Genomic DNA, 25525 nt, shown 5'->3' with positions numbered 1-25525 from the left:
AATAATATTATTCTTGAAGATATCGTTTTGAGCTAACAAAATCGTAATAGCAGATGAGATATTTAAATTAGCCCAAAACGATATCTTGAAGCAAGTTGATAAGAAAAATATATTCTGGAATCCTAATACATACATACTCGGATTATTAATATTTTTACATTAAGGCTAATTTATTAACTCGTTAAATCGTAATTTACACTTTCGAGTTACATACCTCGCTACACATTTAGCTAAATTAAAGAATTTAATACATAATATTATTATAGATGATATTTTAATGACTTTACATATATAGTAATTAAAATGTGCTATCTAGTATAGCAGGTATGATGAGGATTTGTTGAAGGAAATTTTTCATTACCTGGGTCCAAGGATCTAGTAGGTACTGAAAAATCTCCATGTTCCTACTTTCTAGTAGTTACTAGCCTAGTTAGGCACAGTAACTAGGTATATACACCTTATAATTATTCTCTAGTAAATAATAATTAATAATATGTATAGTCTATGGCATGTCTATGGTACCCATTCGTAGTAAATTATTTTTACACAAAAAAAAAGCAACGTAAATGTCAATTGTCATTGTCAATAGATTGTTTTGAACTGTCAATTAGACATTGATAGCTAGTCTTGAAAATTTTGTGCTTTTGGTGAATACAATTTTCTTATATCGATCCTTAAATAAATAGCCATGGCTGCAGTCCGTCTGGGTGGAAGTCTTAAAGAGCTAAGGATTCACTTGTGCCAGACAAGCGCACAATCAGCTGGCGTAAGGTAAAAACAATAACAATAAATAGAGCTGTTACATAAACATCTCTAACCTGTCTTTTTTGCATTAAAAATATAAATACTACTTTAATTTACAGAGAATTTATTCAGAAGAACTATGTAAATATTAAGAAACAGAATCCTAATTTCCCCATATTGATTCGTGAATGCAATGGGATCCAACCGCGCATTTGGGCTCGTTACGGTAAGTTTTATGCAGTCTTATTGAATTTAAACAAATAATGATTGTACCAACTTATTGAAAATAAACTCAAAAGAGTAGGTAATTATTTATACATGAAAAATCATGCTGTTTGTGATACTCTACATTAAAGTGTCCGGCTAAACTGTACATTATAGGGCGTGGAGTTGAGAGTCGTAATTTTTTTTGTGGTTAGCTATTGTCCTATGGAACCTAAATCTGAAATTTCACAGCGCGAAAACTTTTTGTTTTTGAGTCACGAATTTTTGAAAATCGGAAAATTTTACTCCATTTTATCTTTGAAACGCGAACTTACTGTTATGACAGTGTCAAATTGACCTACAGCGCTTGTCAAACGCGTTTCATTTCAGGTAAAACATTTCTATCTAACAAAAAAAATATTATAATTTAAATTTTATTTATGAAATTTGTATATTTTTTAACAACAACATTAAAAATAATTATTATTAAGTATAGTTTTTGTAAAATAGATTAAATAAAATAAAATTATTAATATTCGCAATTTATAATTTAACAAAAATATTAATCGAAGTGTCTAGTCGTCCGCTAAACGGATGAATAAAATAATTTAATCGTCCGATTATTCGGATTACTAGATAACCTTTTAACACTAAAGCTAGTTGGGTTGGACTAAAGCAAAGGGGGCGCAGGACTTTTGATGGAGTTGGTGTCATTTTAACACCTATTTATTTTTGTTTTATCGTAAAGATAACGCTAATATAAGCATGTTTTATAGGAACAACTTTTCTCTAAAATAAAAAATGGCGGAGATATTCACCCTCAATTCGTTAGGTTAGGTTTAGGTTAGGTTAGCCTTTAGGTTAGGTTAGGTTAGGTTTCTTAAAAAAAAACTACACAGAAATAGGAGCCCCGCGAAGCGGGGCTCCGTCGACGCGCAAAAAAAAATCAAGTTAGGTTAGGTTAGCCGTTAGGTTAGGTTAGGTTAGGTTTCTTAAAAAAAAAAACTACACAGAAATAGGAGCCCCGCGAAGCGGGGCTCCGTCGACGCGCAAAAAAAAATCAAATACCTACGTGTGCCCTCCTCCCCCCACAAAAAACCTATAATACGTGCGGCAGTTCTCTAAAGAAACCCCGATAACTATATAGATAAATAGATGTTATCGGACGATTAAATTATTTTATTCATCCGGTAATCGGACGACTAATTTATTTTATTCATCCGTTTAGCGGACGACTAGCGCTGTCCAATATTAATTGTACGCTTTGTACCGTGGAACAAAACAATAACGACGTCATTTTCAGTTACCGTTCGTTTGCTGCCTTTCAGTCGAGATCGTTTCGTGCGTACTCCTGTTAAGCCCTAAAACTGTACAAAACTATTAAACTTTTACTTTTAGCATACAAATAGGTAGCGAGGAGCGAAGCGACGAGCGTGTTAGGTTAACATTTAAACTGCCGCACGAGCCGAGCGAGCGAAGCGAGCGTGCCGCGGCAGCGGCCGGCGAGTGCCAGAAGCGACTTTAGGGCGATTCCCACTCAAACAAAAAAAAAAAACTACAGGTCATACTAATGTCTATTACATTAAATCTGTCATATTTCAAATCAAAGAGCTTTGCGCCCCCTTTGCTTTAGGCGGACCAAAACTTAATTTGTAAATATCTCGAAAACTATTAATTTTCGCGCCCCCCCCTTTACAGGGGAAGTTCCTAGTACCCACCCCCCCTCTCTCCACCCCCCACTACCCCCAAATTCCACGCCCTATAATGTACAGTTTTACCAAGTGTCCTTTTTCTATTCTATCTATGTAAATGCATTAGATTCCTAAGGTGATCTCTTGATGTCTCAGATTCTTAGAAATTAGTAATAAGAAACCCTCTCAAGAATAAATACAAAACACATCAAGAATAATGAATAAGTAACATTTTTAATAATTAATGATTTGTTTTATTTATCAATATATCTCGCTTCTTTGCCTTTCTCCCCGTGGTTGCCTGGCAGAAATCACTGCAGTGATAAGGCCGCTCTTTGTGCTTTTGTTTATTGAAAATTGTTATTTTATGTACTTGGTTTATTGCACAATAAAGTGTTAAATAAATAATTAACCACGAAGTTGGTCTACAAATACTATCTAAATTTTCAGATAGAGGTTGTGAAGCAAGTGAATCCTTGTGTGGTTTATCCAGTGCTCAGGTTTTGGGCATTATATATAAACTGTGCCGCATTTAAGTTTGTTCTTACAAATTTTTGTAGAAGATTGAAATTTATTTGACAGTTTCTAGTAACATAGATAATATATTTATAACAGAGAAGTAGATTAGTGTATATTTAAATTATACCTATTTGAATTTGAAGTTATAACTAGGTCTTATTGGAATTTAAAAATAACATAGTCAGTATTTAGTATTTAATAACGAGGATTTATTTTAAATTTTAACTTTTAAACTAATTTTTGCTTTTTTTCAGAGAAAGGAGTAGAACAAAGCATGCCCCTCACAAATTTGACGGCCAGTGATGTCTTTTCTGCACTTAAACAGCTTGTGAAGTGATTATGTTGTTATTAGAATAATTATGGTTATTGAATAAAAAAATAGATAATTATTTTTTCTTTTATTTGTACATAAAACACAAGTATAACTGTCACATGTAAATCAGTGTAATAATTAAAGTAATCACTTTAAAGAAAAATACAAATATGTATCTTTCTCTACCCTGGATATTGTATGGCAAAATATAATAAAACACATTTGTTATTTTAAAACATTGATATGCTTTTAAACATACAGAAAATGTAATGTGCAATGATTTAGTAAAACTTATATTTTTTAAAGAAGTAGAAGGACTTATCAATAATCTCAGGACTGATAGTGCCATAGGCTTGGATATGATTCCAAGCCATGTTCTCAAAACTTACAAAGATATACTAACGCCCACCATAACACATATTTGCAACACCTCTCTGGCTACGGGAGTTTTCCCTACAGCATTTAAAAAATCCCGAATACAGCCTATTTATAAAAGTGGTGACAGAAACTGTGTCAACAATTATAGACCAATCTCTATTTTGCCCTCACTTTCAAAAATCCTGGAAAGGTTGATTAACACAAGATTAGTTAAGTATTTAGAAAGTAATAATTTTTTATCAGCTTCACAATTTGGCTTCAGATCAAACAAATCAACATCAGATGCGGTACATAAAGTCACAAATTTTATTGTAAACAAGTTAGATAATAAAAAGAAAGTAATTGCAATATTTTTAGATTTAGCAAAAGCCTTTGACACAGTTTCTGTCCCTATACTGTTAAAAAAATTGGAGGTTCTTGGAATAAGAGGGGTTCAGCTTAATCTGTTTAAAGATTTTCTAAGTAATCGCACACAATTGGTAAGGATGGATAATTATTCGAGTGAAGAGGCTGCGATTTGTCACGGTGTACCACAGGGCAGTATATTAGGCCCAACCCTGTTCTTAGCCTATATAAACGATTTGTGCGAGTTATCTCTGACACAAGGTGAAATAGTAACTTTTGCTGATGACACAGTCCTACTTTTCTGTGGTAACACGTGGCAGGAGGCTGTATCTCACGCCCAGAATGGCTATAATACTGTTTGTAAATGGCTATATAGCCATATACTTACACTAAACACAGATAAGACCAAGCTAATGGCCTTTCATATACGAAACAGTAATTTAGGTGCGCAGTCTTTTCTAATAAAATCACATTGTTGTCTCGATTTTAATAGTTCCACCTGTTCTTGTCCAACACTTCAATTTACTAAATCTATAAAGTATCTCGGTGTTGTGTTGGACGACAGGTTAAACTTTCAAGAACACATTGAACTGTTGTCGGGTAGGGTACGCAAACTCATTTATATATTTAAGTGCCTGAGAGGTGTTGCGGATAAAAATGTTATTAAATCTGTGTATTTTGCGCTCTGCCAATCCCTCCTTTCATATTGTATAACTTCTTGGGGAGGAGCTCCAAAAACATTTATATTAAAATTAGAAAGAGCCCAGAGAGCTATTCTTAAGGTTGGATCTCACCTACCCTTTTATCATCCGACTACCGCCCTCTACGAAAAATGTGATGTTTTAACAGTTCGTCAACTCTTTGTTCTTCACACAATTCTTAAACAGCACAATTTGCTTCTATATGATTCTCAAAAATTTAAAAATATGCGTCGGTTAGACAGAATATGTGATCAATTTACTCCTAACACTTCATTCGCGCGTCGTTTCTTTTGTTTTCAGGGCAGTCACTTATATAATAAGTTAAACGGTAAATTATCTATTTATCCCATGACGACAAGTGCTTGCAAATTAATAACCTCTAAATGGCTCAGAAGTCTGGATTATGATTCTACTGAGAAATTAATACGTTGCGCAAATCTGTAGATTTAATTTTGTAGCAAATTCATATATGCACACACACACACACACATACACATACACACTCACACGCACGCACACACACACACTCACACACACAGTCATACATACACTCAACCACATGCCTACTCTTATATATACTACACATATAGGGTTATATATTGTTAAATTCGTAATTTTTTCTTATTTTTTTGTTTATTTACTTCAAATACATAATATGTAAATCTTCTAATTGATGTACTTCGCAAAATTGAAGCGGTTCGAATTGGGGAGTGCCTGGCGATCTGCACTACAGGCTACGGCCTATCGCAGACACCAGTCCTCTTGGTTTATGTTTACTTGTAGTTGTACTTTTTGTTAATGTAGTTATAAGTTTGAGGAAAATAAACGATTTATTTATTTATTTATTTATTTATTTATATATGTATAGGTCCATGCACTGGTCCAATTTGTTAATATTTGCTTTGAAATTAAATTTTACAATAATTATAACTGTCACATCAAAAATATTGATTAAAAAAATCGTTATATGCACATCAAAAAATATTAAAGATAAAATATACACTGTATAACTGATATGCTATAGAACATTAATTCTTCTAAAACATTTTTCATTTTTCATATGGCAAAAAATTATTAAAAACACACCTAGAAAAAAAAAATATGTTGTAGTCATAACATGCTTAACCCTAGAAAGATAGTCTGCGTCAAAATGACTCCTGCGTTTTCGAAATATAGCTGTATCTTTTTAAATGTTGCGAATCCATAACTGTGCTTAAAGGACATTTCATAAGTCACTGAGAGCTAACCCATGGTATAGGTGTCAATAAAGTTAGTGTAACCGACTTTGAAATATAACGACTACGTGAGTCAAAATTACGCATGATTATCTTTACCGTGACTTTTAAGATTTTGACTTCTATGGTAGTTTGAATATTTTTTGGCTTATTATTACTGTATATTGTGACTTATGTTAAAAATTATTTTTATACATATTGAAGCAAATATAGAAAACATTTGGGGATAGAAAATTGGAAGAATATTGTATACTAGCCGCTCTTATGCAAAGCGATGAGAGTCCCTGTAAAGAAACCGATAGTGAAGTAGGAGGACCACGAAATTGAAGATGACGAGTAAAGTGACACAGAAGAAGCTTTTCCCGATGAGGTACAAAGCAAAAATGATATATTACATTCAAGCAAAAGGCGGAGTAGATGCATTAGACCGAATGTGTTCCCTGATGTTCAATAGTAGCAAGACAATGAGATGGCCAATGGCTTTATTTTATGGAATCAATAAAATTGCCTGCATATTGCATATTTAATTTATAGCCACAATGTTAACAACAAAGCACAAAAATATCTGAGTCAATAAAACATGAAATAAAGAAGTTTGGAACTGTCTTCTTTGTTTATGCGTGGGTGTTTAGAATCACCAGCTGTGATAAGATATTTGCGCGATAATATCTCCAATTTGTTAACAAATGAAGTATCTGGTACATCGTAAGAAAGTACTGAGGAGGCCTTTAGAAAAAAAAACGTATTTACTATACTTTTTGAACTTCTGAAATATGACGAAAGGCAAATTCCTCCTGCAAAAAATGTAACATAGTTATATGTCGTGAGCATACGTTGATATGTGCTAAACTTGTTTCTCACAATTTTTTTATATAACTATATGTACAAAATATATATAACATATAAAAGAGTCTGATAATTGTGGTCAAAAATAAGTTTTTATTAGAAATAATACGAGTTACAAGAATTGTAGATTTAAAGCAGACGTATAATGTTTTCGTTTTTTTATATGTATAAAAATAATCAAAAATAAATTATTTGTAATATTAATTATTCTAATATAACTGTAAATATATAATAACTTACAATTTATAGAAAAAAAAACAATATACCTCGACTTAGAGCTAACTAAGAAACATGCGTAAATTTGACGCATGACTATCTTTCCCGTACTACTCAATATGATTATCTTTCTAGGGTTAAAAGCACCATGGTATAAGGTAAAATTATCTACATTATGGCAATGATATTATAAGAAAGAAGTTGTAAATATGTTACCGAAACATCATTGATCTTCAAAAACGGCTCGCTAACGCTCACACAATTTATTCTGGATATTTCAATCTTCATACAAAATTGATTTTCAGTTTAAAATAAAATTAAGTGATGAGATCATATTCCACAAGTAAAAACACAAAATTTTTTATTTATTTGGGTACATAAATGGATTAAATACAAATCAATACATATTCATCCTGAATCAACTAGAATTGTTACATTTTATTATGCCCTTCTTTTTTAATTCTAACCATCAATGACTATTTATACAATCTACCCGTTTACATAATGTTCAACCTTTATTTATTTACTCATATACGGCAGATTCTACTATAGGTAATAAAAACTGCAGCAAAATTTCTGCAAATAAGTTTCACTTATAAGTATAATGTATAACTTACAATACATTGGCTTTCTAACTGGTCATTTTAAATATTTAAGTAAGTAATTGAACACAGCTTAAAAAAACTGAATCACAATATAAACTGAATTCTAACTGGTGTTACACATTTAACATACTGTAAATTCGTATGCGTTTACAATGGCAAAACTTTTCAAAATTATTCATAACATTTATAAAAAAAATCGTTAGAATACAAAACCTGGAAGACAATAAACAGCTCTATACTAAATACTTCACAGCTAATACTACAATATTATACAAGTACATCTTACGAGTTACGACTTGAACGCTGGCAACCCAAATATTTCCGGTTGGAATTTTGCTAGCGTTGGCAACACTATTGTCGCGTGGGTAGTCAGTCTTTTATCTAAATGTGGGTCTGGTACCATAACTACTTGCATACCAGCTGATATTCCCGCTGTAACGCCGTGCGGCGAATCTTCGAAGACTAAACACTGAAAAAAAAAATAAAACAAAATGTTTGAAGTATAATAATAAAAAGAACGTGTGTGCTAAGCACACGTGACAAAAGTGAAACTTCTTTGGCAAGATTCAAAGATACTAAAATCGTCGCCTTACTCTATGACGTTGTATTGCCATGACGCGATCTTTAAATTTGACTCTCAACGCGCCTAGAGAGGTTTCAGATTCAAAAATTGTTATTGTACTTGGAAAATGATTTTTTCTTTGAAATTTTGAGTATAAGATCTTATTTCTGTATTAGTAAAAAACCAACCACAATAATTAAAACACGAAAAAATGAGAAAATATAACTAAATCCAACATTTTTCTTTACAATTTTGTAACACCAAACCATGGACGTATAAAAAAAGACGGACGCCGTATTACGAACAAACAACGTGAAGCCACCATAGTAAGCTAGCGATCGTGTAAAGACAATAAACACGCACACACTCTTACCATAGTAAGCTAGTCGGCCGCCATTACGTCGTGAACTACCGACTGATTAACTGCGTCACTGTTTCACAAAAAATATTTAAAATGCCGTCTTGCGTGGTAAATGGTGTCGCAACAGTACAATTTTAAATAACAAAACACAAGGGATTACATTCCACAGGGAAGCAAGTTATTTCTTTTATGTTTTAATGACAAAATTATTACGGCAAAATTTATAGAAAAAAATACAGCCGCCATTGTCATCAACACAGCTGTTGCCATGGCAACATGGCACACACACATGGATGTTTCGCCGCCATTACTAGGCTTCACTCAATGTTTAGGCGATATACCGTCCGTCTTTTTTTATACGTCCATGCACCAAACAATAATAACTTCAAACTCTTAAATTGTCTATGATTGGATATTTTGGCAACTACACCAATTGGCATACAACATAATCATGCGATTTCTTATGTAATAAGATTAATATGAGCATTGTTCTTATGCAATTAAACTTTCCCCTTTAACATAGATATACATAGATATACATATTCAATAATCCTAATATTATTTGCATGTGAACCAAAATAAGAAAATATTTCCTATAATATTTTATATCACACAACAATCCCTATTGAAGTCTAAAATCAAAATGTTTTTATTATTAATGAAGATATTTGCTCTGAAAAATTAATTTAAATGTGAAGATAATTCTACCAAAATTTTTGCAAAAAAACATAAAAAAAAATTACCTTGCTAGGTTCAGGTTTATCAGGGAACCTTGACGCAGCCACTAAAAATATATCAGGGTTCGGTTTCCCAAATTTGACTTCCTTATCTGTACTCCCCATGACCATATGATTGAAATAACTGAATAGTTCCTTGTAGCCTGCTATTTTTGTTTTCACTGATCTATCACTTGATGACGTTGCTAATGCAAAGGGTACTTTAGTTTCGTGTAAGTGTCGGATTAGTCGTTCAGCTCCTGTAATATAAAATTAAGCTATCAGAGATAGAGAATTCCATTGTACTTAATTATTGTTTTATCAGGAGTTTGATCTAATAACCTAGTTTTTACTTTTTTTATTTGTATGGTAAAATGATATTTGCATATCTGTTTAATTAAAAAATTTGGAAGTGTTATGGTCATAGAATATGTATTAATCATCAGTCCTGAAGCAGTCATAATAATATAATAGTTTTGAGAATTTTTTAAGAATGTTATAAGGTTCAGCTCAGGATGAAGGTGGAATTTCAGGTTTAAAAACAAATCTATCAACATCATTAACTTAGCATGCCTTAAAGCCCTGTACCTAAGGGTGGCCGTACACGGACTGCTTCAAGCAGTTGAGACCGACGGCTTTGAAGCCACAACCGCGTGGTGAACTATAGACATTCATTTACTGCCATACACGGACTGCTCGAGCAGTCGCGACCGCTGCAAGCCGTCAACTATGCAGTTGGTAGCGACAGCTCGAGCTGTCTACGATCGACCGCTCAAGCAGTCCGTGTACGTCCTTCAGCCGTTAACTGCTCAAGCTGCCCATGCATGGTCGCTCTAAATATCATCATTGCGTATTTGTTATGTAATGCCAAACCAATACAAATATATCATTAGATAAGATAAACTCAATTTTATCAAATGATTATATTGAATGAAATAGATAGAGAGTTAAATTGATAAATGAAATAAAATTATATGAATACAGATTCTGTGATTTTAAATTGAACTAAGAATTTTGCATGATTACATTATGTGTAAGCATGGACATTTTAAGGAAATTTATGGAAAATATATAAATATGGTTGCAGTGGCATTAAATAATGAAAATCAATCACTTAATTCAATAGATATGTAAAAAATATGAAAATTTGGTCTTCCATCTAAGCAATATTTAGAATTTTTATTAATTATGGCTTACAGTTTGATCAAATAGGAACCTAGCTAACTTTATTTGCATGAGGTGTATTAAATAAAGAAAGTATCTTTATATAAATAGAAATAAACAAACCATCTAATAATGGTGCGTTTGCGAGCATAGTGTCTCCCATCACAAGTAATTCGTCCCTAAACTCTTTAGGAGTTACCGGCAGTTTCAGCTCTTTGCATAGAATTTCCGACAGACGCTGTTCAGTCCCCCCCAGTACCTTCATCATGAGTTCATCGGTGTATTCATGTCCGTATTTAGCACATAACTGTGTTATCATCTTTTTATACACTAACTCAGTATCTGAAAAAGTTATTAGCATTATACATTAAATGTGTAAATGTAAATCACATGCGCACTTTCAGTAATTCATTGAATAACATTATCATATTATAATGTAAATATAACCTTCAGCACACAGGACAATAACATTGACAGTAATGAAAAAGGTCGAATGAAAAAATGTTAATATCTCACCCAATAGCAAGCCGTCCATATCAAAGATGCAATGGGTAACTTTCCTCACATTTTTGGTTGATAAAAATCGCCTTCCGATCGTATCCGACACAGTTTTTAAAAGAAAAATCCTCATTTTTATGCCGAAAGTATTATGTAAACAATTTGCTGAATGAAACTCTAAAGAATGTTACTAACAGGCGACTTATACGTACTTAGCTACACAGTGATATGAATAAAATTTATGTAAAAGCTATTTATAATAATTACAATATAATTTATAGTCAACACAAGAGTACGAAAAAAGTTCCAAAGGCCTAAAAGTTGACACCTTCAAATTCAATCTTGACAATCTCAACATAAATGTCAAACAAAAACCATAAACAAAACAGTATTTTATACATTGAATGTCTTTCAGATTCAAGGTCTTTTGAGAAATCCTTACATTATAATTCTACATAATTTCATACTAAGTAATTCACTATAGCTATCTAATACTAAATTAAAATATCGTTACTAATATATATATAAACCCGAATATAATATAAACCCGAAATTTAAACATTTCATACTGTGTAAATATTATATATTTCGTAAGATGAGAAATATCTTTTTATTGTCGTAATTTTTTTAAAGTTTAAAAAATTAAAATAATACATGATCAATTAACTTAATTAATAGCTTTCTCCACAGCTTTCTCTTATTTTATTTGAATTCAGTGGAATTCACTTTAGATGAATTTACGCGTCATTAAATAGGGTTGACAGTTGACGTTTTCAGCATATTCACGCGAGTCGCGACGCATCGAAGTAAGCGAAGGGTGAGGATCGGAATTCGCTACTATTAATTTTGACAGCGCAGTCGGGTAGACATGCGCAAAACAGTACGTCAAATAGTAATGCAACATCACGCATCTCTTCCACGGAAGTGATATTACTCCGTAACATCACACATTACCCGATCGATTTTTAATGAAATCATGACATTAATAATATTATAATGTTTATATTATATTAATGGTGATATGTGAAGTATTACAGATCATAATATTGAAAAATAGCAATAATAACTGCAATACTTATTAGTTATTACATATAGTAAAATTACAATATAAGTAAATATTTAAAAAATGTAGTTGATTTTCCTTCATACTTGGCCACGTACTTTATGTTGTTTGTTAATAATTGTAATGAACGCAAGCAAATGTAAAACAAACTAAAAAAAGTGAGTGATGCGAGTGATGTTTGTAACTGATGCGTAATGCGTGATGTTGCATTACGTGTCAAAGTGATATTACTTTTGTACTATTACACGCATTACCTACCCATGTCTACAGTCGGGCTGCGGCCGTCATGGATCGCAGTTAAAGCGTCGCGGGCCTGTTCGATGGCACTTTATTGTCCAAAGTTTACATTAAAAATTAAATTAATTTCTTTATAATTTATTAAACGTTTTAGAAGAATAAGTTGATCTTATTTTATTCGTAAATAACTTGGTCGCAAACATGGCTGTGAACGTGTGTTGTTGTGTTGAATTGTCGCCTAACAAAAAATCGATTTTTGGATTGAGAATGAAGAGCCAAATAATGTATTTTGTATTATTTATTGGCTTTTTGGTGTCGGTATCGGCAGCAGACTCGGAAATGTCCTGTGCTAATGTGAAAACATTATTTGAAAAGAAAGGAATGCTGGCGATGATTGACTTGCAAGAACAGCCTAATTCAGGTAAGAATCACGCGCTCTCTATTTTCAAACCGATTGTAGATAGTATTTACGATAATGTTCATATCACTACTTGATGAAATAACAGTCCTAATAAAAATAAAAATGTTTTATAAAATACAGGATATGCGGGTAGGATTAATATCCAAAGACAAAAAATGTAAACAGTTTGTTGTCACCCCTTTTAAAAATATTAATTTTGATTTCCGATTACTGTAAGCTATGATTCCAAATAAGTTTGAATAGCGTGAATCGGCTTTTTGTTTAAAAAATAAGACAACTTAGATTTTATTTGTACTATGGTACATCCTACCTAAGTAGTAGCTATGTATTTTTTCTTATTTCAATTGAATTAACAAACTATACGTAGGTACAAATAGTTACATATTTATAAAATAAGGACGATACAGAATTTTTATTTACCTACCGCCCGTGACGATAATATACCTAAAATGGATGCATTTTTAAACAATAGCCAAGAAGGGACCAGTAGTTATTATTACAAAAACGACTTCAAAGAAGATCCGAGGCGATAACCGTACAATTTGTACCTGTGAAACGTGTTAAAGAATTCTGCGTAGGTTTAATGACACGATATTTAAGTAGTAAAAGTTAAAATATGCGGTAGGTATGTAACTATGTAGTTATTAAGCATTTACTATGTATGTATCTATTTAGTTAGTTAGCTGTGTGATTTGTCAGATCGTCAAATATCGATACATTTTCAATAAAATTTAATCATTAAGTAGTTAGGTACCTACCTATTAATCTATCAATATTTAGCTACTAAGAACGACAATAATTTACCGAATAAGGGTTTTTAACAAAATAATTAAGAGACTTAAGTACCTACCTGGAGATCCTTTGTAAGTTTTATCCTTTTCTATCCTAAATATCAACCATGTTATTATCATAATCGCCAATAATCTCTATTTATACTTTACGCATTCATGTTTTATTGTTTCGAATTTTCAACTTGATAATTTTTTACGGCACATGTTAAAAGTTCTGCCTCCTTCTTTTTAAGAAAGTCAATAATTTATTTAAAACAAGAATACAAATAGCCTAAGTACCTACTGCATAACGCGTTTTATTTAATCCCATTTGTGACCATAGAGAAATATTTCAAAATCGATCGTTATTTTTTAAACCATAGAGTTAAAAATGCAATGTGTCAAACAACGGACAGTAGGCAAAAGGTAGCTAGAATCGTGTGGGCGAAGCACACTTACAACATAAGACAAAACGGATTAATTTATTGCTCTGCAATTGCAATTAGTTCCGAAGTTTACTTCTAGACGTAAATCTATAAAGCGATTTGGTATAAAGATACGGGTAATAAATCAGTTGGTTGGTTTGTACTTTGTATGTAACAATTTGTATTTGCATTGAATTTCTCAATAAATCAACGTCTATTGTTAGAATATAATTTACTTACTTTTGCGCGGTTCGTTTGAACTTAGGTTCAAGTTCTCAGTTTTTAGATCCTTAATTTGTGCTAATTAAATCGAAATAAGAAATAAATACGGCAAAATAAGCAATGTGCCTACTGTGCCACAAAATTGTAAGACATATTTAAATTAAAAAAGGGCATTCAATTAGGTTTGTCTTTATGCATATTTTCGTAGACATCTACGAAAATAAGATTTTATAAAAGTCAATACAAACTACAAAGTAAATGCTATAAGTTTTTACTGGAGAGTAGAGAGTACCGTTCCTTGTATTTTCCGAGCCTATAATGTAAAAGAAAACAAGTTAAATTGAGAAAATGGAACCAAAAGGGGTGTCGCAGTTTGTTACTAAAGTTCTGACATGAACAAAGTGTCTCCGAGGAAATACGATAGGCGTATTCATTTAACAACATCCCAAAGGATTTAATGTCGTCACTTTGTAAAGAAACACTTATCTATAATGTAATATGTATGAGATTATTTTGTAAAAATGTTCTGTAATGTAAAAATCTATATTGTTGTTAGGTCAAATTTTAACTTGACTGTACTTACATACCTATGTACATACAAAACAAAAACGCAATAAAAATATTATTCTTTAAATATTTATACCGTCCATTGAACAATATATCAATATATTATCAAGAATTCATATGTTCAGATAATGGAAAATGCAGCTGTACACGATTGCAAAGAAAAAAAAAGTACAACCGTGTCTCACCAAGTCACTTAAACATGCATGAAATAGCGAACCCGTTAAACCACTTATGCAGTTAATAGGCAAATTCATCGTAAATTACAATTATACGTCGCCAATGTAAATCGAAGTGATACGGAGTTATTAAGTCTACAGACTACAAGACTGGCTGGAAACTGGCTCGCCGAATATGGTCATGTCTGATAGAGCTGCCGTGATGTGTGACATTGCCGAGTTTTACATAACCAACGGAATGTGTGGGTATAGACTAACTATAAAAGACTTGCTATAGACTAAATAGTATAGAGAATTCTATTAAACTTAAGATTTATATTATCCTCTACTAGATGCGAATTCTTCAAAGTGGTTTTTATTCGTGAAACGATTAAAAAGCACTTTGAAGAAGGTGAGTTGGAGTCGAAATAAACTCGACTTAACTAAGACAGACTGGAATTCTTAAATCCTTGTTTAGGGTTCTATTAGAATAGCATAAACAAATGCCTGCAATAAAAGATAAGATTTGCACAAAAGCACTCTGAATCGTAAAATAATTAATGTTATGACTTAGGTATCTAACAAAGTACCAATACCTGTTACAAAAGTTGTTTCAGAGAACTGATATCAGGGAACATCTAATACATGTCAAGAAAATTGTATTTCTTTAAAAATCAATATACCAGAAATTATATACAATTAATGAACATCGATGTCGATGTCGGAACATCAAAGGGCATAAACAAGACCTGTCTAGCGTCCGTCTATAATTCACAAAAAACACGTTTACAAGTTAAAAGTTTTAATAAGTTCACGGCCGTATTATAAGATTTGATACGCGCTAATTATGTATGCAATTCGCGAATACTCGGTTTGTCGCGACGGCTACCTACCGGCATAAATTGTAGACGGTATATTTAGCAATGATGAATTTATTATAAAGAAGACGTTAGTTCGCCGGAAAGGGATGTTATGAGTCACTCATTTATATTCTTGTTATATCTGTGGCGGTTGGTGCTTGGGTATTAATCACTAGTTGGGATGCGCAGATTTTTCGATTTTTAGTAGGGAACCATTTTGTTTTTTCTGAAATTAAAAGGCTAGGTTTGCATTTTTTTATTAGGCTCCAAACGTACAATTTAAAACGAAACAAACAGACAGACTCACGGAAAAATTGTGTACTTACCTTTAAATATGTAGAGAAATAGACAAATCAACGTTATATCCTTATGTTTAAATATATAAGATACAATATTTAAAAGGCTAGATTGTTCAATACCTAGAATAAAATCAAGTTGATTATGGATTAAGAACCTGTTTGAAAATTTATTATTCTCTAAGTCACTATAACAATTCAAAGTCTATTTTATCGAAACTTATTAAAAAGGAAACATAAATCCCCTTTAATAGTCTATCCATGTTATAATTCTGTTGTTGTTATAATTCTTTAATAATGCCAAAAAGATTAAATCTATGTTTAAAAATTTAAAATTTAATGAATTTTTTTAAATACGATTCGCACCGGTTGCTTAAGTATTGAGTATTATAAAAAGTACCTATCTCTAGTTTTTATTTCTTTCTTTTGACATCACCATAGATCAATTAATTTAACTTTGATTATTATTAAACGCTATTTATAAGCTATTGAAAAATAACATTTCATTTGTTTAATTAACACTTTTAAAAAATGCATTAAACTTCCCAGCAAAAACCTTAAACACATCTTAGATACACTTTGAAGAATGCCGCGGTCCCCAACTAGTGCTATTATAATATCCGACTTCGTACAGAAAATATTATCCCTAATACAAGGATGTCGTTATCATTGGGTATCCTGTTTGGATACTTTCTAAGCTAACCTATCTATCATTGCTGTCATAGGAGTCACTTTAGATAACGAATGTCCACCTTGGGAAAGTGGAGTTTGCTTGTGTGGCATTCACGTAATGAAACTCGAACTTTTATTCACACTGGAAGATTTATTCACGGTTTATTCATTAATTTGGATGGGAATTTTGTTTATGGTAATATAAGGAGGTGTGAAGTTCGTCTGCCTTGTGAAGTGAGCTTTAATAGTAATCTTTTCTATCTATAAGATGCCTCATGTTTTTGAAAAAGCGACATTAAGGTTCTTGTGACTAAATCATAAACATACACATCCACTAATTTTAGTATTTTTTTCTTCAAAACTTGTATTTCTTCTGTATAATTACATAGTAAAATTTGGTATCGTATTCCTAATAATTAACTCCTATCTTCATCAAATTAACTTGTCCCAGTCGTTAATTGGTTAGCGTATCGGAGTATGATCAAAAAATGAGAAATCCATAGTTCCTGTTTACACCAACTCTCGCCGTACCTTAATAAATGGTATGACATACAAATTGTCTAGTGGGTGGACTGGTTGACAGGCCGACAAAGGCTGGGTAAACATGCAGGAGGTCGACAACCCGCCTGCTCAGCCATATTGATTAGATTCCGGGTTATTAGTTATTTATCATTCAGTGTCCAGTAGGAAGTATGTACTTAGTGCATCAGAGAATTTTTTATCTATGGTTTAACAAATCAGTGTGGCGGGTAATTAACGAAAAAAAAAACGATTGACAGATCCTATTCGGCCTGCGAAAGAAACGCTAATAAAAATCGAAATTAATTAAATTATAATAAAACGTATGTATAAATACCGAGCAAATTATAAAATGAATTTTTAAAGGTAGTGTGTACATGAATGGGCGCTCCTATCTACTGCACATGAATTGCCTACCTTTATTTGATCACCCGAACCCTTTCAATCATATTAAGTGAACGAGGCTCCATCAGTCACAGGCTCTGACAGAACCTTTGTGTCGCTTCGCATCCCATAACCTTATTCTGTAATTAGATCCTCGAATTATTCGTTAAGCAGGATGCCGTATTGTTAACTGAAATTTTTATTACTAGCAATGCCGTTGGGAATTTTCTAAATGCTTGAATGGGTGGAAATTGAAAAGGACGCGTGATAAGGGTCTTGTTTCCAAGTGTAACAAATTAATTGGCAACAAAATATAGGCGCTTGCGTGAAACAGTTAAATATAAAAATGTACATAACAAACATTCAATTGCAATTTTTAATAGAAAGCTTTAAAACGGAGGCGCAATACGCACAGCATCCTTAAAAGTCAGGGTTATAATTATTGTAAGATTTATTTATGCGTCGTTAAAATTGGTTTACCACGTCGAGGCTAGCTCTGACGCAAATAGATACAGCAAATTGTTATGTCAACCCACGTTTCGTGTGCGTTTGAGCATCCTGCTTGCGAATTCTGAACAATGGATTAGAATAACAATTTATATGGGAAACAATGAGCTAGATCCGGGGTGAAATTGGTATACTCGATAATGATATGTTTTCAGTTACTAGATTACCTTTTTGGTTGTTGTATTGTATTCACCTGAAATAGGAAAGCAGAACTTTTTTAACAGATTAGATGGTAGGTATGCAAAAATTAAACTATGAGCATATAAAAATTTAAAGAGAGAGCATTCAGTCTTTTCTGCATCATAAGCTTATACAATTTTTCACCTCAAGTGAATTCCGCCTAAACTCCACGTAGTAACTTTTAATTTGCAAGACCTCTAAACGATGACCGCATCAGCGAGCATTCCACAACGATGCAGGTGGCGACTCGTCCAGACGTGAGACGAAGACCGGTCCGGACCGCAAAAACGCTCAAGATCTTTTGTCAACCGCATACGTTTATGCAAACACCCCGCCATTACGGCTAATTATAAAGAAATTAAGATTAACGAGGGAATTATGACGTTTTGACATTTGACAGTTTGAAGCGCCGCGGCCGCCCGCCATATTGGTTTTAGTCTTTCTATAGTCTATAGTTGGGAGATTTCTAGTGACATTTTATTAAATAACACGATTTATTGTCTTAATTACTATAAAGTATAAACTTTCTTATATTTTTAAAATAAAGAAATAACTAACGTCACTAACACGGATCATTATGTAACATATATCCGACCATATCTGTTAAATTATAAACAATTTGTATCAATTTTAGATGCAGAAAGAATTCGCTTACATATCTAATCACATTAGTTTAACACGGTTTACTGAAAGTGACAAGTTAATATTTAAGAATGTTATCCACAAGTGAATGACCTTCTATTTGCATATATGGCCGACTTATGATTATCGGACAATATTATTTATTTGTTATGGCAAAAATGTAAGTTGCACATGTATTTTAAAAAATTTGAATACCTACTTTTGTTTTTTTTAAAGAACATAATATGTAACTACCTACATTAATAATTGGATAAATCGTTAAGTTTAAAAAGAATAGACTATAAATATTAATCATTGAATAATAAGTTACTTTAGGAACATGTTATGTAAATAGGACTTATTGACCATTTTTATTGTTATTTTAGATAATATTGCCTTTAGAATGTTATGTGGCATTAAAGCGACTCTTCATTTTATAGTCAAAATTAATTGTTCGTTCAAGTTTGAACTGCCAATGTGTTATTAGTGTTTATCGAATAATAGCTATTTATATAACCAATTGATATCAAGATATATAAAAATAAACCCGTCTAATTAACCCAAGGGTTACCACGATATTTTAGAATTAAGATAGTAGCCAATTGAAATAAGTACCTACCTACCTAGAGTAGAATTCCTAATTCTTCCTAAATTCCTATTTCTTCTTAGAATGTATATTTATCTTTATTTATACATATTCACAAGAATGAGGTAATATTGTAGTTTTTGTTAATAATTTTAAAATCCTGTGCAACACGTTTTGTTAGTCGTGCATCGCAAATTCCAAAATAAACTCGACACCGGCATGTATCGAATGTCAGTCAGCAAGAATGAATTCATATAATTAGCCGTGATTATGATAGTTAAATACAACGGAGTAAGGTATAAATTTATAAAATGTGGAATCGAAAACAATGTGATTCGAGCTCAGACGTCCGAGGTCGAGGGCGAGTTATGACGTGGCGAAATCGAAACGTGTTCGTGCATTCCATCGATTCTTTCAATAAGAATGCGCCCGCGAGGCAGTGATCATTATAATCTCGGCGTCGATTCGTCATCGTCTGATTTAGTTAATGGAATAGGCAATAAGCGTGTGAATCGGTATCATCACACGGATTTTTGGGATTTACACGTTTATGGCCTGCGCCGCGGCTGACGGATTTTACGCGTTTATTTTTATATCTTATTAAGATTTTAATCGTTGTTTTCGTTGAGGTATGTTCTTATCAATGCTTATCCGTCTATCTTTCGCATATATTTAAAATTGTCTTTGGTACCAACAATATTAATTTAATAACACTTCAAAACAATATCTACTTAGAATTTAAAAAAGAAGCCATCCAGCCAGGATTTCAGCCTAATTTCACATGATATTTAGAGCACAGACTATATCGGTCGGGGTTGCCCGTTACGGTAGATAATAAAAAGTAAAAATTTGGTGAGGTCCTGAGCCAGGACGCGGCGCGGGTCGCATGGGAGCGGAATGCGGTCTGGCAGCTGCGGGGGGAGGGAGGGGCTGTAAAGCGGACTATAAGTAATTATGTGAACGGCCGATCACCCTTTGACCATAGCGCCACTGAACTAATGTGTTGCGAATTGCCGAAACACGATGTTTATTGTTTTTTGTAAACTAGCTTGTAATAGAGCGTAAGTGTGATGCATGACGGTTTTTTTATTAAGAACGGGAGTTAAAATTTCTTGGTTCCAACTAAAAATACCTTTTTACGAAAATATGGGTAATTTATTTAATAACATACAGGACTGGAAAAGTAATAAGCATGTAAATGGCAATCTCACAGTTCCTTCGTCCATTACGCATTCAAAAAATCAAATATGGTAAGCAGACGTCAGTTTCCAACTTTAAAAGCAAATCAATAAATATCTCATATTCCAAACAGCGTGATTTATAAAAGGAGCTGACGTGTTTACGATAAAAGACAACGTTGGTGGTACACTCGGACAGTAATAGAAATGTTAAACAATGTGCCTTTGTTTTTGTGAACGTTTCCGCTCAATGAGAAGTGAGCCTAATATAAGGCCCTATTCTCATTAGGCACTTCCTAGTGCAAAGTAACATGTGGTCAAAGAGAAGTTGAATGACGTAAAAAGTTGCATATGTATGCTTTTTCTATGTGCGGAAATAGTCAATTGAAAATAAATTATCGATAACAGAATAACAATGACGTTTTGTCTGATAAAATCTTAATTAAAATGAGATGTTTCAAATCTGTAGGATAGTTACAAATATTTTCTAACATTCTTATTTATGGTTTCTTAAAAATTATTCTCTAATCTTATCGGCGATTGTTCTTGATGTATTATAAAACAACTGTTAAATTAATATAAACCCTCTTTTGTTTTACAGCATGTTTCTATCCGTTTGCATAAGCATACAATATTCAAGTAAAGATAAAATATAACATAACGCACCGATATAACACTCGGTAAGTTTGACATTTATTGTAATACAATTCCATTACAATAAGTAACTATCGTTCAAAACAAAAGAAACAACTGTCAAACTATCGTTCAAACAAAATATCAGCCCTTTAATATAAAATCGATAGGAAACCAAAGTTCAGTGCATTCAACACAGTGTCAAGATCCGTCGATAATAACTATAAGGTTATAGACCCGTTTGAACTATTTCAAATGGTATATGAATGAATGTGGACCCCCGGCCACGGTGGAGATCGGAATTTGAAAATTTCTACGATAAAAAACCTGCCCCGACCAACCATTGACTGTCTTTAGTTTACAAATGAAATTACTATTAGTTGTTTAACCAAGTGCTTCAGAATTAAATGGTCGTGTCCTTTATAAATTAGTTTTTTTACCGACTTCCTCAAAAACGAAGGTTCAATGGTATTCAGTTTTTACGAATTACGAATACGTGGTTTTTTTTTTTTTTTATAGTAAATAGGTAGACGTTTGACCGCTATCCTGCCTGATGTAAAGCAGTGATGCGATCTATTTAGGAGCACGTCTACCCAGAAGAAGCCTATTCACTCTGGACTTGAAGAGCTGGATATTGTAGTCTACGGGGAACACCGACGATGGAAGAGAATTCCATTCCTTCGCAGTTCGGATGAAAAAAGAATTTGCATAACGCTGCGTACGTACATGAGGAATGTCGACTGTGAAGGGATGGAATCCCAGTCCCCGTCTAGATGTGCGGTGAAGAAATGGGGAAGATGGAACCAGGTGGTGGAGTTCATTCGCACATTCACCAAAATGAATTCTGTAGAAAACCGATAGGCATGCTACTTGCCGGCGATGGTCTAGACTTTGGAGGCCACGACGAATTAATAAGGGATCGCCAATGATTCTGCAAGCGCGTCTCTCCATTGACTCCAAAGCACCAAGGTGAGTTTTGGCGGAACCCGCCCAAAGATGACTACAATACTCCACACACGACCGAATTTGAGCTTGGTAGAGTTGAAGGAGCTGTGCCGGTGTGAAGAAATGTCTCACTTTTGCTAATATGCCAAGCTTTTTGGCAGCTACTTGGGCTTTGGATTCAATGAATTGACGGAAGTTTAGATTTGCAGAAATCGACATACCCAGTAATTCGAGGTTGGGGGTTAGTGCTATCGGTACATTATGAAAAGAAGGAGAAAGGTGAAGTGGATTCCGCTTCGCAGTAAAAAGACATGCCTGTGTTTTGGTAGCGTTAAATTCAACCAGATTATCATTGGCCCAATTCGTGACGTCCAGCAGGGCTGAGTTGATACGCGAAATCATGGCCTCCCGTTCAAATCTGATACTGACCTGAGAAGCTTGAGCGCTGGATAGGTACCTCTCTACGACAGTAGTATCATCTGCATAACCGAACATGTTGGGTTTGAGGAGGTCGTTTATGTGCAGAAGGAATAAAGTCGCTGAGAGGACAGATCCCTGAGGAACACCGGCATTAATGGTCATTTCATCTGACGAACAACCGTCAATAATGACACGAATCGTACGTTCTCTCAGGAAATCAGCTATCCAGACGCACAGGTCATTAGGAATTCCATAAGATGGAAGCTTGCTCAAAAGGCTCGCGTGCCAAACTTTGTCGAAAGCCTTGGAGATGTCAAGGGAGACGGCAAGTGCCTCACCGTGATTATCCAAGGCTTCCCCCCATAGATGCGTAGCGTGCGCTAGAAGATCGCCAGTCGACCTCTTTTTGCGGAAACCATACTGTCGGTCGCTTAGGAGGTCTTTGGCTTCTAGGTATGCAAGTAGTTGATCGTTCAATATACGCTCCAGGCATGGGCGTTGAATCAACGGACTAGTTAAATTAACCGTCTATGTACACTCAACGATTCGACTAGTCCATCGTTCATCAACGGACTAGTTGAATTCAACGACTAAACAAAAGAGTCGAAACGCTCGTCAACGCGTCCGCGACGGTTAACTCTTCGACGGACGTGGCCGTATAATAGTCCACCGTAGACGGCTAAACGACTCGTCGTAGACGGCTCGTCAGTCGACACGTTTGTATCAACTACCAACTTGCGACGCGTCGCGAGTTGATAGTTCAATATTTTTACCGTTAATTCCGTTTGACTTTTAATGAGATTACTATGATCAATGCTCGAAATATTGAAAAAAAAGGAGATTAATTTGTATTAATTTGATATTATTGAATTGTCTTAAAAATCTAAGATATTTTTTTTATTCAGTTAATTTATTACATATCATAAGGATTACCTACCTATAATAATATATTGAATAATGTTAAAATATCGACTATAACTAACGACTTAAAACGACAAGTTAAAACATAAACAAAAACTTGGTAATAAATAGGTGATAAATATAATATAATTGTTAAAAAACAGCTCTGACTTTTTCTTTACTAGAGACAACCCTGACATTGAATTCTTTGAAAATCTATAATTCGTAATAACTTCGTGGTAAGAATGTGGAATTTTACATGTAGAGTGTAGACCTCAGTTCAAGGTAACGAACGTTCGATTACCAATTATTATACCGTCGCGCGTCGGTCGACCGTGTCAATTCGTTTCAGTTTACACATCGACTAGTCGAAGATTTTAACTAGTTGATCGACTAGTTGATGAACGACATTTAACGGTCTAGTCTCGTTGATGAAAAATGCGTCGACGACCCATTCCTAATACGCTCCATAATCTTAGAGAGTATGGAGGTTATTGATATGGGTCGATAGTTCGTAGGATCAGCACGACTACCTTTCTTCGGCACGGGCTGAACATTGGCAAGCTTCCAGCTTTTGGGTACTATTCCTGATTTTAATGAAAGGCGGAAAAGGCGCGTCAGCACTGGAGACAATTCTGGTGCACAAGTCTTAAATACTATCGCTGGTAAACCGTCCGGTCCACTGGATTTGTTCACGTCTAGATTGCGAAGGGTTTTAAGAACTGTCTTCTGGGTGATATGAAGATCAGACATATATGTGCCACAATGGGGAATGAGGGGTGGAGATTTGTTCCCACAATCAAGTCGTGAATTATTTGCGAAAAGTGATGCTAGTAAATCTGCTTTATCCTTAGCGCTATGTGCCAGTGAACCATCGGACTTAAGTAAAGGTGGCAGTGAAGGGCGACAAAAGTTCGATTCGACAATCTTGGCAAGAGACCAGAAGGCCTTACTACCTGATGGGTAGGATATTAGTCTTTTGCCAACGTTCTGGATTCGGTCGAATCGAGCCTTTCGGAGTACTTTTTTGCAGTGTTTGGCGGCTTTGTTAAAGGCTCTCTTTTTCAAGCGCAGATCTGGGGCTTTGCGAAGACGAGCATCAACCCAGGCTTTGTAGGCCATATGCTTTCGGTTCTCCGCAGTGATGCATTCGGCATTAAACCATGGTTTAGCTCTGCCATCAATGTAAACATCTGAGAAAGGAATATAATATTCCATTCCCTGACGAATTACATCAACGACATTATCCGCGCAGGTAGATGGGTCTGCAGATGAGAAGCAAACTTGCCTCCAAGGATAACTAGCAAAAAAGTGACGCAACTCATCCCAATCTGCCAACTTGTACTTCCAAACTCTCCGTTTGTATCTTGCGGTAGTGTCTGGAGGAGGAAGGTTTGATACAGTTTTCACCAGACAGTGATCAGATGTGCCTAGGGGTGAAGATACAGATACCGTATGTCTGTCTGGATCTGTTGTTAGCAGAAGGTCTAAGCAGTTTGCGGTGTGGTCTTCAATGTGGTTTGGTGCAATGTTCGATTTCTGAATTTAAATTCAGAAAGTGACATTTCAAAACTAGATTATTATGTATCTGTGGTAAGTACCCACTCGATTATAAATAAGTTTGTGCCTATCGAATCAGAAATCAATTTTCACTAATTGCAACATTTATAGGTGTAATTAAGCCGGCCATAAACATTCATTGCGGATTATGAACATAACCTTTTTTTTTCATAAACTACGATTAAGCGGTTTAATCTTGTTACGTCATTATTTAAATTTAAACATAAATAATGTATGTTATGTGAAGAGCGAATTACCTTGCTTTTATTATCTCTTCAATCGTGTAAACTATAAAATATACGATGT

At 33.9% G+C, this 25525-nt stretch overlaps 3 protein-coding genes across 3 annotated transcripts in view; 2 read left to right on the top strand and 1 right to left on the bottom strand.

Moving 5' to 3' along the window:
* Positions 1-596: 596 nt before the first annotated feature.
* ND-B8 (NADH dehydrogenase (ubiquinone) B8 subunit) lies at positions 597-3547 on the top strand. Its single transcript, XM_090120093.1, has 3 exons — positions 597-771; positions 864-970; positions 3413-3547. Exons 1-3 carry the CDS (start codon positions 689-691, stop codon positions 3493-3495), a joined length of 273 nt encoding a protein of 90 aa, XP_089976219.1. The 5' UTR covers positions 597-688; the 3' UTR covers positions 3496-3547.
* A 4056-nt stretch (positions 3548-7603) lies between these two features.
* Positions 7604-11438, bottom strand: Gs1l (pseudouridine 5'-phosphatase-like Gs1l). The gene is made up of 4 exons (XM_090120092.1): positions 11117-11438; positions 10724-10942; positions 9464-9696; positions 7604-8266 (listed from the first exon to the last, which is right to left on the bottom strand). Exons 1-4 carry the CDS (start codon positions 11229-11231, stop codon positions 8087-8089), a joined length of 747 nt encoding a protein of 248 aa, XP_089976218.1. The 5' UTR covers positions 11232-11438; the 3' UTR covers positions 7604-8086.
* A 1123-nt stretch (positions 11439-12561) lies between these two features.
* Positions 12562-25525, top strand: part of dlp (glypican dally-like) — a 90516-nt gene continuing 77552 nt past the window's right edge. The window contains exon 1 of the mRNA XM_090120089.1: positions 12562-12819. Coding sequence (XP_089976215.1) covers positions 12600-12819 — 220 coding nt within the window. The 5' untranslated portion in view covers positions 12562-12599. The remainder of the gene's footprint in view (positions 12820-25525) is intronic.

Source organism: Colias eurytheme, chromosome 3 (genome assembly GCF_061535395.1).
Source record: "Colias eurytheme isolate Ceu_HAF_F1 chromosome 3, ilColEury1 Martin Lab GWU primary, whole genome shotgun sequence".
Lineage (NCBI taxonomy): Eukaryota > Metazoa > Arthropoda > Insecta > Lepidoptera > Pieridae > Colias > Colias eurytheme.
This window is presented reverse-complemented; position numbering and strand designations above follow the sequence as displayed.

What these genes read in the sequence shown, in the direction of transcription:
- Gs1l (XM_090120092.1), bottom strand. Translation starts at nt 11,231, where the DNA reads ATGAGGATTTTTCTTTTAAAAACTGTGTCGGATACGATCGGAAGGCGA. An exon ending in TATGGACGGCTTGCTATTGG is followed by an intron (nt 10,943 to 11,116) that starts GTGAGATATTAA and finishes TAACTTTTTCAG; the next exon opens with ATACTGAGTTAGTGTATAAA. An exon ending in ATAAACCTGAACCTAGCAAG is followed by an intron (nt 8,267 to 9,463) that starts GTAATTTTTTTT and finishes TTTTTTTTTCAG; the next exon opens with TGTTTAGTCTTCGAAGATTC.
- ND-B8 (XM_090120093.1), top strand. Translation starts at nt 689, where the DNA reads ATGGCTGCAGTCCGTCTGGGTGGAAGTCTTAAAGAGCTAAGGATTCAC. An exon ending in GCACAATCAGCTGGCGTAAG is followed by an intron (nt 772 to 863) that starts GTAAAAACAATA and finishes TTTAATTTACAG; the next exon opens with AGAATTTATTCAGAAGAACT. An exon ending in GCGCATTTGGGCTCGTTACG is followed by an intron (nt 971 to 3,412) that starts GTAAGTTTTATG and finishes GCTTTTTTTCAG; the next exon opens with AGAAAGGAGTAGAACAAAGC.